Source organism: Aphelocoma coerulescens (assembly GCF_041296385.1).
Source record: "Aphelocoma coerulescens isolate FSJ_1873_10779 chromosome Z unlocalized genomic scaffold, UR_Acoe_1.0 ChrZ, whole genome shotgun sequence".
Taxonomy (NCBI): Eukaryota; Metazoa; Chordata; class Aves; order Passeriformes; family Corvidae; genus Aphelocoma; species Aphelocoma coerulescens.
Genome location: NW_027184085.1, coordinates 7,267,280 through 7,281,862, shown reverse-complemented (window position 1 = coordinate 7,281,862; position 14,583 = coordinate 7,267,280). Strand labels below are relative to the sequence as shown.

Genomic DNA, 14,583 nt, shown 5'->3' with positions numbered 1-14,583 from the left:
ATCCCTGTTCCCGTGTTGAATAGAACTAAAATGAAATAGCCCCCCGGAGCAACTCACTCTCCTCCACTTCTTGTTTTGTAGAGGACTACAAATAATAATTGTGACAGCAGTAAAAATAAAAATTGTCAAAAAAAAAAAGATTAAAAAAAGAAAAATAAAGAAAGAAAAGAAAAAGAAAAAGAAAGCCGCCGGTGCCAGATACAGAACAGTTGTAAAATAGGGGGTTGCCAGCAAACCCAGGGACAGACAGACGGACACACACACCCCTGGGCTGACGATGAGCGGCTCCCGAAGGTAAATACAGAGCACCCGCTCCCGCTTCAGCACCGCGGACAGCTGCCGCCGGCCCCGCGCCCGCGCCGCCGCTCGCCCGGCGCTCCCCGGGAGCTGTCTCTCACCCCTCAAAAAAGCGGGGAAAGAAATAAAAATACTAATAAATAAGCCAAACGGAGCTGACTCCCTGCCCTGACTCTCGCTCTTCTCTTCCCAGGATGGGTCTATTATTTCTTTCCCTGCCCCCCCAGCCTGCCGCCTCCGCCCCCGGGCCAACCAAAAATGAAATAAAATGAAATGAAATCGAAAGGAAAGAGAGAGAGAAAGAGAGAGCCACGGAGGGAGAAGGAGCCTGCCTTTCTCTTCCGATCTCTCCCGGGAAAGTTCAGGAGGTAACTCACCTTTGTGCATGCCAGTGAACCTGTCCTTCAGCACCGTCAGTTCATAGATCTTCCCGAACTCCTCGAAGAGCGGTTTGAGGTCTTTCTCGTCCAGGTTACGGGGGATCTGCCCAATAAAGAGCTTAATGGCATCGTGGTCCTTCATTGGGATGGTGGATGGGTTTCCGGGACTATGGTTTAATCCGTTCATATGCCCGTTGGTGCTGGGGTTGCTGTGATTGCTACTCAGGCTGGTATTGTCTGGTTGTCCGTTTGCTAACGTGGCCATCTTTATATACATAGAGAAAATCTTCTTTCCTTTTTTTCCCCCTCTTCTTTTCTCTCTCCCTCCCTCTCTCTCCCTCTCTCTCTCCCTCTCTCTCGCTCTCTCGCTCCCTCTCCCTCTTTCACACACACACACACACACACTCACACACACACACACTCCTCCCTCTCTGTCTCTCTCTCTCTCTCTCTCTCTCTCTCTCTCTCTGGGTCTGATCTGATTTTTTTTTTACATTGAAGATCTGTGTCCTTTCCGTTTAAACAGGCTGGATCGGTTCAAATTCCCAGCCAGACTAGGGGGTGGGGTGTGAGTGTGTGGATGTGTGTGTGTACGGGGAAGGGAGGCTAGGGGTGGGGGATTGCTTTTGCCTCTACTCTGGCTAAACCCCCTCCTCCCATCCAACCACCCCCCTGTCTGTCTGCCCGGCAGAAGCTTAATGGTATCTTCCAACACAGCCCCTGGCTATAAATAGCACTAGGCGCATGGCTCTTTGAGAGACAGTCAATTTCTATTGTGCCAAGTGAGCAAAGGGGAACGGTTGCGTTTTTAGGACCAATGATGATGATTTTTTTTTTCCTTTTCCTTTGCAAGCCCTCCGATCAATCGCTGTCGTTATAATTTCAGTGATCATCGGGAAATCTACCTTTTTATTTGAGAGGGAAAAAACCCCAAACCCAAGGTGTTCTGACTTCTTTCTCTTATGATGATGTCTCTTACTTATTATTTACTCTTATTATAATTTCGCAAATGATAATAAAAAGCAATTCAGATACGGATGAACCCCCCGGCTCAGAGGTTGCTTTTGCTGTTGTTGTTGTGATTGTGATGTTACAAGCTCTCTTTACTATATCTGTTCATGTTGCATCTAAAAAAAAATGCATGCTCTTTAAGCTCTTTTATATATATATATATATATAAATTATGTTACTGATGACATCAAACTAGGAAAGCGCAAACTATATTATTGTAGAGCTTTGGAGAGAGACAAAAAATATCGAAATTGCTGTCGTTAATTTTCGTGCTGCCGATATTTATTTTATGTACAGTCAGTGCGGGCGTTATCTCCTCTACCGGCTGTGCGTGTGTGTGTGTGTGTGTGTGTATGCGAGTGTGTCTATTGGAAAGGGATTGATTAGGTAAGATTTTCTTGCCCGACTTTCAAGCCATCAGGATATTCTGTCTGTCTCTGATGGAAACATAAATCGTATTTTGTAGTCATCAGTGATCGGGAGTTGCTTGTCCGAACAATGCTCTCTAGACAAAGTGTACTGTATGGTGGAGACGAAATCAGCTCTTCTTTCATAGCATCTGGGGGTGGGGAGGGCAGGGAGCCTCGGATTAAGGACACAACTCCCCCTTGTCCCCCAAATAATAATAACAGTAATCCGGACAGCAACAAAACAAGGCTCTGCGTGCGCTCAGAGCAATTTTCCCCTGGTTGTTTTTTTCCCCCCCCCTTTCCCTTTTCTCGTGTTCTCCCGCTTCCCGTGCAAGCTGTGCGGGAATGAAGCTCGGAGAAACACCACCAGGCGAGCTCGAAGCAGCCCGCGAGTTACCTGGCCTGAACCCCCGCTCGCCTCCCGGCCGGGCTGCAGCCGCTCGGCGCCCGGCCCTCCCCGCTTGCCCCGGGGGTGTCCGCGGCCCCCGCCGCGCCCCCGCCGCCCCCGGCCCCGCGGGGCCCCCGGCCATTGTTCCCGGCGCCGCCGGCTGATCCCCGCGGCGGAGGCGGCGGCAGCCCCGGGGAGTTGGGGAAGGGGGAGCGCGCTGGGAGCGGGACCCTCCCCCCCCTCCCCTGCCGCCCGTCCCCCGGGAGCGCAGGTAACACGTGTGACTGCCGACGGAAGGGGCAGCCGCGGAGAAAAGAGGTTATTAGTTTAAAATTTCAACCTTCCTGCCTGCTTTACTGACCGGGATTTGGTTTTTATTTCTGTTTTAAAAACAAACAAACAAGCGAACAAACAAAAGAAAGGAACAAGCTTAACAGCCTTTCCACTTTATTTGGCTTTTGTTTTAATAACAGAGAAGGAAGGCAGTGTCCTGCCAAATCCCCCCCCTCACCCCTCCCCCGTCCCCCGTCCCCTCCGCCTCCCTTTAAAAAAAAAAAAAAAAAAGCTTAAAAAAAGAAAATCACCCCATTGCAGGTGGCTCGGCTATTCCAACTACTCCTGTGTCTGAAAGTGCTCCCGTGTCCTGCCAGCAGAGGAGCGGGGGTGGATCGGGGGGGAGCAGGACTGCGCCCCTCCCCGGGGCCACCGCCGATCCCGGCGAGGGGAGCGCTGCGGGCGGGGGCGGGACGGGGCCGGCCCCGAGGAGCCTCCCTATCCCACCCTCCGGGGGCCCGCACCTGGGGGCGACACCCGTGCGAAGCCCCCGGCAGCCTTCGCAGCCTTTTACGGCTCTTTAAATATCTCCGGGCGCTGATGGGTAGCAGCGGCTGTCAGCCGCCTGGTGCCGGGCTGGTGGCAGGCGGCGCGCATTGTCTGCCGTCTGACCAGGCGTGCCGTGTGCTGGGGTCCAAGCCGGGGGGGTGTGGGGGGTGGTCTGCCCGTCTTCCCTTCCTGGGCACCCTCCTACAACATTTAAAGGCTACAGACACGGAGATCTGACAGCCCAGGAGCTGCGGGGAGGGTAAAACCCTCAGACAGCCCCACTCCCAAATTCCCAGCCCCGTGACTCACCTGTTTTCAAATCCTGCCTTGTGCCTTGGACTGTGTTAAAAGAATGACAACAACAACAAAACCCGCATGAAACAAAATCTTTCAGCCCTCCCCCCCGCCCCTTACAAATCCTAATATCCGCTCTTTCTGATCCCTAAAACCACACCCGTGATAGAACTAGGAGGACTCATTGAAAGAAGACCTAAACCCATTTTTTTTTAAAGAAGGAATGTCCACCACCCGGCACTGATCCATCCCAGGGATAGCTCTGTTAACACCTTGTCCACGAGCAGGCCACTCTGCCTGCAATCACAGCTTATCCCAAATGAAAGCCAATTAAAAGGAACAGGGCAGTAAAAAGAGTCATTTTGCTGCTCAGTGCGGGTGTCCCTTTTATAACAATCTCTATTTTTTAAAACTTTAAGCTGGTCCACGCCCCGTTTTCACAGAGCCGTAAGTATAGTCATTTAGAAATGGATGCTGTTCAAGTACAGCCCCCTGGTGCACAGGCACAGCTGTGAGGGGTGGCAGGATGAAATAATACGGACACAAATATTGCTACAAGGGCTCCAAGATGAACACAGCTGCTGCTGTGGGTGGAAATAAGCTATACCCCATAAGCACCTTTACACATGTACAAGGGGCTGTAGCAGATTTTAAACAGATACAGGCAAAGCAGGAGTGAAATTGTTATCTATAAACCAGCTTTTCTGAACAGCTCCCCAGCGAGAAATGTTCCCAGTGTAATCACAGTGGGTCCAGTTCTGCAATCCAGAAGAAGTCCACAGGAATTTTGTAAGGATAAGGTCTTTTGTAACAGGCTTCAGTTTCTCCAGGAGAGTAAAAATTATTTATCTGCTTGGGACCAAAATAAAGCACTTCGGGTTTGTTTTTTTTTTTTTTTTTTCCTTGTACTTGCAGGGAAAAAGCAGCCCCCTCCCACAACTACTTGCAGCCCTATTTTCTCCTGCTTCTCACTCTGGTTAGTGTGTCTTTTTTATTTTTTTTTTATTTTTTTTTTTTTTTAAGAACACAAACATCATTTATTTTGGGTGTAGATGGCCATCAGTTTTTACCTCCTCAGAAGGAATGTTACCCCAAATCAGCATGACTGGAAAAAGGCACCGAAACGGGCAGGACTAGCCACAGGTATATACACACCTCCTGTGAGAAAGGCCTTGCCGACCAGGCTTTGGCTTTTAATGTGCCTTTCAAAGGGCTTGATTGATTGCTGTTAATCCTGTGAACAACTTCGGTGTTGTTAACAGGACTGGCCGCATTAGTAAAGGTACTTGCATGCATTAGTATGCTCCTCATCCCCATGACGTCAATAGACAACTTTCCAATGACTTCCAAGAGGGCTGGATCAGGCCCTTGCTAGCAGCAAGTTTTTAATGAACACCGTGTGGTGCAGGCAAGGGGGACACAGCGATACATCAGTCCTGACTGTCTTCATTCTCCAGGAAACGAGCAAGTAAAGAAGAAAGGCAGGAATAGGCCGAAAGGTTGCTGGAGGGGGATTCTTCTGCTGAACTTCAAACCCCTGGACCCATAGCACACAAAACCGTCAGTCACTGTATGATGTAAAAAGAATTGCAGGCAAGTTTTGTTCCAAATAAATAGGCAATATATGTGAATTTTATTTTTAAATAGATAAGCTAAGTAGCACGAAACTTTTGCTCCAAAGAAATAAAAATACATGTGACTTTTGTTTTTAAATAGCAATTTCTCCTTCTTTAGATCTAGTTAGCTATATCAGCTCATATACTCACAGATTTTCTGCTCTCTTTTTTTATTAAGACTATTTCTAAATGAAACATGAGACTGTTAATAGCAAAGACATTCTGATCACAAATCAGACACAGTTCACAGCTGCTATTAAAGGGCCCAATCCTGCCAAGTCTTCTAACTCTGCTGGAATTGTTTACTTCAGCTTGTTAGGCTTTGCGGGGAGTGCTGACAGGATCAGGGCATATTAACTACGTAATCAAATGAAATAATTGAGAGCTGCATGTGGGCCTCTAATAATATCTAACAAAAGAAGAGGGACATTATCCACTAAACTTTGGGGGAGAATCCAAGCATCAGGGCATGGGCCCGATCCTGAAAACCTTAATCTGCATTGTTGTTAATCACTCTGCTGTGGTCAGAGGGATTATTCATCTGAAGAAGGATTACCCATGTGAACATTTGCAAAATTGGTCCCTGATTTAATGCATAAGTCAGTGTGGGTTGGTGGGATTTTTTTGGTTTTGTTTTGGTTTGTTTCTTTTTTTTCCTCTGTCTTAGAATCAAGAAGGTTGATTGAGGAGAGAAATGAAAAATTATTTGTATCCAAAGAAGCTTAGCACAGGATTGTAGGCAAAAAAAGGTATCATTGTTATAAAACAAAAGTGTTTGTTTATGGAGGCAGTTTGTTATTAAAGGAGCACTGGTGAGTTTGAAGCAGCAGAGGGAGGGCTGCAAAGAAACCCATGGTTAACAGCAGGCAGAAAAGTAGAAGAGAGTGTGCATGCACATGTTTGCACGTATGTTTAGACACAGGATTTGTGCAGACACATACATGCACATCATTACATTCCACACAATGGATTCTGCCATTTAAACAGAGCTCTCCAGAATATTCCTATTGCCTGTGCTGCACACACTGTAAACATGTTGGATTAGTCCTTTGAAAAGAGTATCAAGTTTATTATCTTCACATCCCTTTTCATAATAGGTATGTCCCTGTACCTAATGAGTAATGAAAGCAGGCAAGCCTATATTGTAGGGACAATAATGCTTCATGTTAATACAGTCCTTTCCATCATCAAGTCATTGTGCAGTCATTAACAAATTAATGCTTACAGCGCCCCTGTGAGGAAGGGAGATTTCACTTTAATAGGATCTGGTAGCACCACCAATCACAAAGGTTGCCTCAGTCTACTAAAATCCTGTTCAGCTTTGATAAACTGCACGTTTTTGGGCTGAAACTCTAAGTTGGGCACCAGCATTCAGTTCAGATTCTTTAATTATTTCTCAAAAATTTTGTCTGGGGATATATTTGTCAGTCCCTGAGAACAACCCATAGGAGAACTGGGTTGGTTTGATTTGAGTAAAACGAGATGCTTTGTAAAGCTCTCCTGTCCCCATGCTTTACAGCATGATACTAAAAGCTGTCAGGAGGTGAAGCTCTTTCTCAAGTTTTTTTGCCATCTCTGGGAAAATCTGCCCCAAAGTGGCCAATTAAAAGCCTGGGGAGAATGGCATTTCTCGGACGCTCACTAGAGATGCAGATTTCCAAAACCAGATTCCCCAGTGACTCGGCTCTCACCGGGCTTGCTACAGTAGACAAGAGTTATTCCTGTCATTGCAGCTCGGGGCCAGGACAGGCGAGGAAAAAATGAAGTCTGGATACCTGAAACAAAAGTAGGGAGTGTGTCTTCCCTTTGCTTTCAGGGGCTGACAGGGAGATCCAACAGTGAGACTGGAGCACTAAACTAAAGAGAAACAGCTGTGGGGAAATTCAGGTAATTTGGAAAGACAAGGAGATTGGAGTATCATTGGGTTGGATTCGGAAAAGACTCAAATGGGAAATAGGCTGAGATTCAGATTCAAAGATAGTATGTGTACCAGGAAATGAATGACCAGGTTCAGAGTACAAGTTTAAGAAAAGTATTAATTTCCTTAATCTTCGCACAGTCTTAGACAGGTTTGGTCCTTACCTGCCTCCCAGGTACCTTCTGGGTGCAGCTTGGAGGTGATCACAGACCAATGTGGTGTTTTCAATAGGTGCTACAGATAAGGATAACATGGGGTTTTTTTAATGGAAAAGAGCATTTAGCCATATGGATAGTTGGTGCCATGCCACTTGGACCCAGGGTTAAAGAATTCTCCTGTTATTTATTTGTATTGACCCAGTTAGCCACAGAGAGCTTTGGAGGAAGGGTTGTGCTGAGACACAGCAGTCTGCTTCTCAGTAGGAAGAATATGGGAAAATGGAGAGAAATGGGAGGGGACATAATTCTAAGGGCAACCATCTGTGGCACAAAAATAGGGAAAAGAGAGAGGTTAATATACAATATGTGATACAAGAAAACATCAGAAAAAAAAACCTCTGGTAAAGCACAGAGGATCTGAAATCTCTGGGACTGGTAAACTAAGGGGTAAGGCACTGAAAGACTGAGGCAAGATAAAAGAGACAAATCGAGAAAGAGCCAAAAAGTGAAATTGGATACAGGACTGGAACAGGGAAAAGAAATACAGAGTGAGAAGGGGTGGATCGGAGATGGGGATGACTTAAAGAACAGGAGGTCTTGCCCGACAGAATATTTCCCCCTAAGAGTCCACTCTTCTGTGTACTTGAAATGTAAGGCAGAGTCCCTCAGTCCTCTACAGTCAACAAACAGCACTACACATGCCATCTACTCTGTGCATGATCATGTAATTAAAGTCTGAATTAGAATGCATCTGTACAACAAAGGAAAATCCAGGTTGTGCAAGTAACCTCAATTCTTGGAGCTCTTAATATTTAAGTGCTTGTCTTTGCAACCAGAATAATTTTCTTTTAATTAGGGCTTGTGTGCAAGAAAAAAAAAAAACAACAAAACTCTTTTTTTTTTTTTTTTTTTTTAATATCCAGTTTGGGATTTGGGGACTTTAACTCAATTTAACAAGGTTAAAGATGGATTTTAAGCCAGCTTTTGGAGAGTGCTGTCCTCCCAGTGTTGTAGTCACAGCCAGTGTGTACTCTTGAAAATCAGGCCTAACTCTGAAAAAAGACTTTAAGCAGCTAATTCATATTTGGGCACCCAGCTGCTTGCTGAACTTTAGAGAGAATGAAGCGTGGAGATTAGGTGTGTGACGTTAGTATCTGAAATCACTGGTTCCTTTTCACATGGACCTTTACAGCCTCAGAGGAAAAAAATGGCAAAGTCAGAGCTCAGATTCAGAACGCCCTGACATCCTGTGGCACGTTTTACTTCTGAAGCTATGCCCAGCCTTGCTTTGAACAACACATGTTGTAGGCACAGTCTCAATGCTGTATTTGTTTGCATGAGTGAATACTTGTTTTATAAAACCCACTCCTGCTCCTATTTTATTCTCCAAGTGCCCAGAGGGAATGACAGTCAGGGTCCAGCATTAATGCTGCTGATTTCACGTGCCTCATTCTAACACAGATGCATGGCAGATGATGAAGTGCTGACAGCATGTGTGTGTGTGTGTGTGTGTGCGTGTGTCTCTGTGTATGTGTGTTTTTTGTGAGTCCATTTAGGTGTGCATCCACACATGCACACGTGTAGAAATACTGTAGACAGAGAAGAAGGGTACTCTACAGCCAAATGTGCAAAAATACTCCTCATCAGTTTTCTGCTAGAATTTCACAGAGCCCTTAAAGATTTGTTTTCCTCTCTCTGCCAGTCTCTCTGTCTATTTCACTCCCTTTCTGTTTGTCTACATACCTACAAATATATCAGTTGTTTACTGTCTGATAGATGATATCTCTACCTGCATTATTTGTTACTGGTGTTGCAAATATGCTCAGTTTCCTTAATGGTCAAATTTATAAATCCGTCCTAGAATTTATGAATGTAATAAAATGTAGATCTGTTCTTACATCTTTTTAAACTCCTATTGATTATTTCTTTTTTGTCTGTTTCTGTCCAGAATAGTAAATCACCTGTACAGTGAGCTGTCTTTTGAAGGCCAGACATGCAGGTGGAGACAGTAAAGGAAATAGGCAGGGTATTCAAACTGTCCATGGCTTCAAGAGCAGTGGAGAGAACACTCATGGTTCTGGTTAACTGTGGGGCCAAGCCCACATTGATAAGCTTGTGGAACAAATACAAGAGGTCTTCTGTCTGCTGTGTGTGCACTCAAGTGAGCATTCTCTAGAAAAGTGTAGGGTCTTGGTCACTTCAAATTGACTTTTCCACCTGGATGCTGGTTTTCTCTCAGACAGCCTTCCAGCATCTCAGGAAAACTGCATGTTTCATGTACCTCCCCGTGATCTGAAAGTAATAGTTGTAGTACAAGTGACAGCATAATACAAAGATTCAGACTCTGTTTGTTCCATTGACTGAAATAAGAGGGTGAAGAGGTCTTTTCCTGTATTTCCAGCTGGTGGGTTGCTCTGGGCCTGAAATTAGAACAGACAATTTTTCATCCTTTGTGCTTTCCGCATGTATCCATTTAATTTAGGAGCCCCAGTTACATCTGCAGTTCATGCTAAAAGATAGGTGTTATTGAGGGCTGTTCATCTCTCCAGACCTTTAGCTGAAGAGGAAATGGTAGATTATAATTCAGAAAGCAGAAGTGCCAGATCTCTAGGAGGCAGCAGATGAGAAAAATGCTTAAAGAAGGTCAAAAGAGGGACTGGGAAAGGGAGGTAGAGAGGGGAAATTGAGAGGAAATGCAGGGGGGAAGTCACAGTGGAGGCAGAAGAAGGTAAAAAAACTACATTTCCTGGAAGAACTAGTAAAGTCTTGGTGAGGATATTTATTGGGATAAAAAAATGCAGAGTTTATCAGAAAAGAACTGGGTAGGTGAGGCTACTGAGGTCTTTTGAGGAAGGTCTGAACAACACTTAAGGAAACTAGATGCAAGAGCCTGGAGGGGTAAAAGCATAAAATCAAAGAGGTCATGCATGGGGAGAAATGGCAAAAAACACATAGGCACTTCCAGAGTCTGTAATGGAGTAACAGGCCTCTGAACCTTGCCATAATTCCATTGCTCTGAATTAATCTAAGAGTCTGAACAAAATGTTCCAGCTCCATCTACAGTGGCTCCTCATGGAAACCTTCTATCACTACCACCTATTACGTTGTGACAGGAAATGATGGAACGAGTGTAAAGATATCATGACCTTTGTGAATTTACGTACAACAAAAAAGGGCAGAAGATGAGCAGAGAAGTTTGCACATGTATTTCCATGTGTATTTTGACATTAAAACTTTGGATACGCCAGCACCAGCTTCACACACAGTTGAAAGCCAGCTTTTTTTTGTGTGAAATAATGGGGCAAGCTTAAATATTAGTTTAAACTTCCACTCACTGGACTGGTTGGAAGGTCTGTTATCAGAATAAACAGCAAGTCATCTAAGCACATGGAACAAGTCAAATGAAACACAGGTATCCAAAGCAGGATTAGCTGGAGACTCAGAGGCAAAACGGGAGAGTTTCTGTCCAGGAGTTCTGCTTCTATGTGCTGGCAAACAGCCAGAGAAGCACTAAGAAGAGACTGAGGAGAGCCCTGCTAGGTCCCACACTGACAGAATCAGCCCTTGCTTTCCAGGGGCAATTGATTTTGAATAGAAAAGGCCTGGTCGTCTTCCCAGTCTGTGCAGAGGAAAGGAAATACTGTATTTTTTCTTGGGTTTAACTGTAGGAAGTGTCCAACTAACTGGCCAAAGGAGAGCATGGTGTCTCCTCGCTTGCAGTGCAACTTGAACAGAACCAAGACTCCACAGAATGGGACATAAGGGCGAGGTTATACCAGGCTTTTATCAGAGATATACAGCAAATGCCAGCCACGTGTATTATTACTCTTGCCTATGAAATCAGTGGGGAGAGAGGCTTTCTTAGTAATGCCTGTGAGAGAGAATTCTGATCCCTTGAAGAGCCAGGATCAGGCTATGGGAAAAATTGGCTACTTTCAATAAATTTACATGGCTGATAAACATTATGTAATGAGATTAGAACCCTGCACATAATAACACATTCCGTGTCTTTGGGGTTCACTTGTTCTGAAATTGAACATTTTCAGCAAAGGGATTATCTATCTCTAGGTGATCTTTTTTTGCATCCACACAGCTGAATCAGTTGAATTTCTGTAACTCCATATAGCCTGTGAACCTCAGGCCTGGGGAAGCTTGTCCTACTGACATGTACTCCAATCAGGCGGTTGGAGCCTGAAAGCTTGGTTGTCTTCCACAGTCACCTCAAGGGGTCAAATTATGACAAAAGCCCTGCTGGTTGCTTGTGAGTTTCCATTACATAAAGTGGGCTGGTCTGGATTTCAGAACCCACAGTATTTTGTGTTTAACTGAAGATGTAGGATATAGATTTGGTGTCTGTGTTCTACAGGAAATTTGCTTCCCAAGGGAGCAAGTGTGGCTGCCCAAAGGACAACAGTTTCCTCTATATCTACGCCTCCCAAACTTTACAGAAAATTTAGACTGGATTTCACAGCCCATCCCAAAAAACCCCACAGCTTTTCCATCTAAAAGGAAGAGCTCTTTTATGCAAATGTGAGTTCTGTTTAAATGATTGGTATAAAATGTCTTAGTCCATATCAGGTAAGGATCTGCTCTTTCATGCCAAACAATTAAATAAGAAACCTTGCTGCTGTTCAAATCCTTTGTTCTACTTTTTAAAATGAAAATAAGAACTGTGGGGTCGAAACCTCTGCCTAAGCACATAAGACTCAAAGACACTGTATGGACCCCCACCATGCCCCTCAATTTCAAAGCACTAAAACTCATCTCAAGTGTTTCTTAGGGTTGAAAGCTGCAAAAAATTCTTTATTATTACCTCCCAAATATATGCATCAAATGTATAAGTATGCATTTCAAAGAACTCTTTTGGCTGCCATATCCCCTTTCCTTTCTTTCAAAGCAGTCATCTTGGTCAGCAGCAGATTAAATACCAAATCATCCCCAGTCATCATACCTCATTGATTTTGCTATACTTGCCATAGAATGTATTGAAGGTTTGAAAATCACGGATTCTAATATAGAACTCAATAAAGTCAGGTGGGCTTGGGAGAGAAATGAGCCTTCTGATAAATCAATACATCAGCTGAACAATCTCAATGTGCACCCTAATATTGACCTTAGTATTCTGACACATTTCTCCACATACAGCTTTCAGTGGTTTTAAGTACTGTTGTGACATTAGTAGGACCATGTTCTTCTTGCACTTAAGCTTGTGTAAACTGGAAGACACTGCTATGAACTGATTTAGACGTGAGTTGGAGTCAGGCTGAGCAGTATTAGTTCCCAAACTTAACTGAGCACAGAACATCTTGTAGACCCAACAGTGTTTTTGTGTCCCTGAGCTCATATAAGGATGAGTTTCAGGACTGAATCAAGGCTCCCGTGCCATGGTTTCCATGCAAAGAAATGTGAGACATGCAGTCTGGATGGGAATTGTATGGTTTTTCAGAGCCTCCCCGGTCTGAGCAATCAGGGAGTTAGAACAAAGGTGATTTAATAAAATGAAAAAAATAAATAAGTATTTGGTCATCAGTTTGGATACAGTTTTTAAACATGTTGGCTTAAACTGAACCCTAAAGCACTCAGTAGACTTTCAAAAGTTCTGATACAAAGTTTACATTGTGCTAGAAGTGAAGGATGTGAATGATAAGGATGGAATCTCATTCCTGACTTTAATGCTGCTCACAGTAGGGACATCATCTATCTGTGCTGACCTCCAGCTTTCCATTTGATCTGAGTTAACAGACAGTAATGAAGAGACACTCTGTTTTTTCAAAAGTGAGGAATTTAGATTTTTGCCCACACAAGACCCCAGACAACAGGAGGTGAACATCCAACTGAATCTCCAGATGCCATTTTATTCCTGACTAATCAAAATTGGCTGGTGGAGATGCTTTTATCGATTCAATAAACACAGAGCGTGACACAGAAAGACTCACAACTAGTCACTAGCTTGAGTGAATTCCTGAAAGTAGGTGGGAGAATTTCAGTTCCAAGTTTGTAAGTGGTCCGTGAATGCACATAAGAATGGTGACTATGGTACATAAATACCATATGACAAACAGCAGTTCCTTTGGACACAATAATTTCCTGGGAGATAATTTGCATGATGGTAGACTGAGATTCCTGGGAATCTTAGCAATGATGAAACACTCTTTTGCAACATGACTCAATGCATACAATGAATGGAAAGGGCTGAGTATAATGCTGTTGTTGGCCCTTATCCAGTCATCTGATTGAACAACAGTCTGATATCCAGTACACACTCAATCAGACAAGGTCCAAGATGGAAGAAAATGAAGAAAAGACCAGTACAGTCATAACTGCGCTGTGAAATGTGAGTACTTGGAAATGATAATGCCAGGGTTTTTTAAAGAGAATGGAAACTGTGATGCTCTTGCAGCCATCCTCTCAGAGGTTGTCCAAGGAGAAGTTCAACATTCCTTGGCAATAAGGAAACAGAAGAATATAGAGTTAATAATGTTCCCAAGACCATTCTCCTGCTGAAACAGATTCTAATATAGAAGGCTACATGTGAGCTATTTTTGTGCCTACAATGACTTCTGTGTTTGCCTCTACTCCTGGCATCACCCTCATTGTACTGTATGTAAAGCACTTTAGGACACATTAGCTATGAAAGGAAGTTCAATTTGTAACACCAAATTCTATTTTACCCTCAGTCACTGCACACTGAGCCAGGTCAGCTCTACATTCATTTAACTTTTTTTTTTTTTCCAGAATTTCCAGCTCCTGCCTGCCTTCAGAGTTACCAAGGAAGCACACACATGATTTTATATAAGTCATACAGATATTACGGTTTTATGTGTAAAAATATATGCACGCTTACACAAACACAGAGAGACTCTGTAGAGATGACTCATAATGACAAGCAAGAGACAGGGAAAAATATCAGTTCATGCTTTCCTTTGCTTGAAATTTTCTGTTGCTTTTCTGCTGAATGATGTTCCTTTACTATCTACATAATGAATACCCTCTTTCTTCAGATAATTAAAGAGATGCTGCCCATATCCAGCCAAAATTATATATTTACACATGGCGACCTTCTATTAATAAACATGTGAGATTGCTGCAACTGAACAAAACATCACAAGTCTTCATTATTTCTCTCCACTTAGAATCTTTGTTATTCTTCTCCTTATGTGTTTAGCACTGGTGAGAGAAGCCAGAGAAGCAGTCTCAATAAAAGGACAAGGCAATATTGTTTGCTTTCTCACACCTGGAGTCTGATGATTTGGACTGACTCCTTGGTTCTGATCTCTGAGGTGGCTGTG

At 43.9% G+C, this 14,583-nt stretch overlaps 1 protein-coding gene across 30 annotated transcripts in view; it reads right to left on the bottom strand.

Annotated features, from left to right (window-relative positions):
* The window catches only part of CELF4 (CUGBP Elav-like family member 4), a 678,618-nt gene extending 677,664 nt beyond the window's left edge, over window positions 1-954 (bottom strand). For 29 of the 30 annotated variants that reach the window (XM_069001341.1, XM_069001348.1, XM_069001361.1 and 26 more), the window contains exon 1: window positions 675-954. In XM_069001341.1, the coding sequence (XP_068857442.1) occupies window positions 675-954 (280 nt within the window). The remainder of the gene's footprint in view (window positions 1-674) is intronic. The other variant, XM_069001369.1, reaches the window with a different exon arrangement.
* Between the last annotated feature and the right edge of the window lie 13,629 nt (window positions 955-14,583).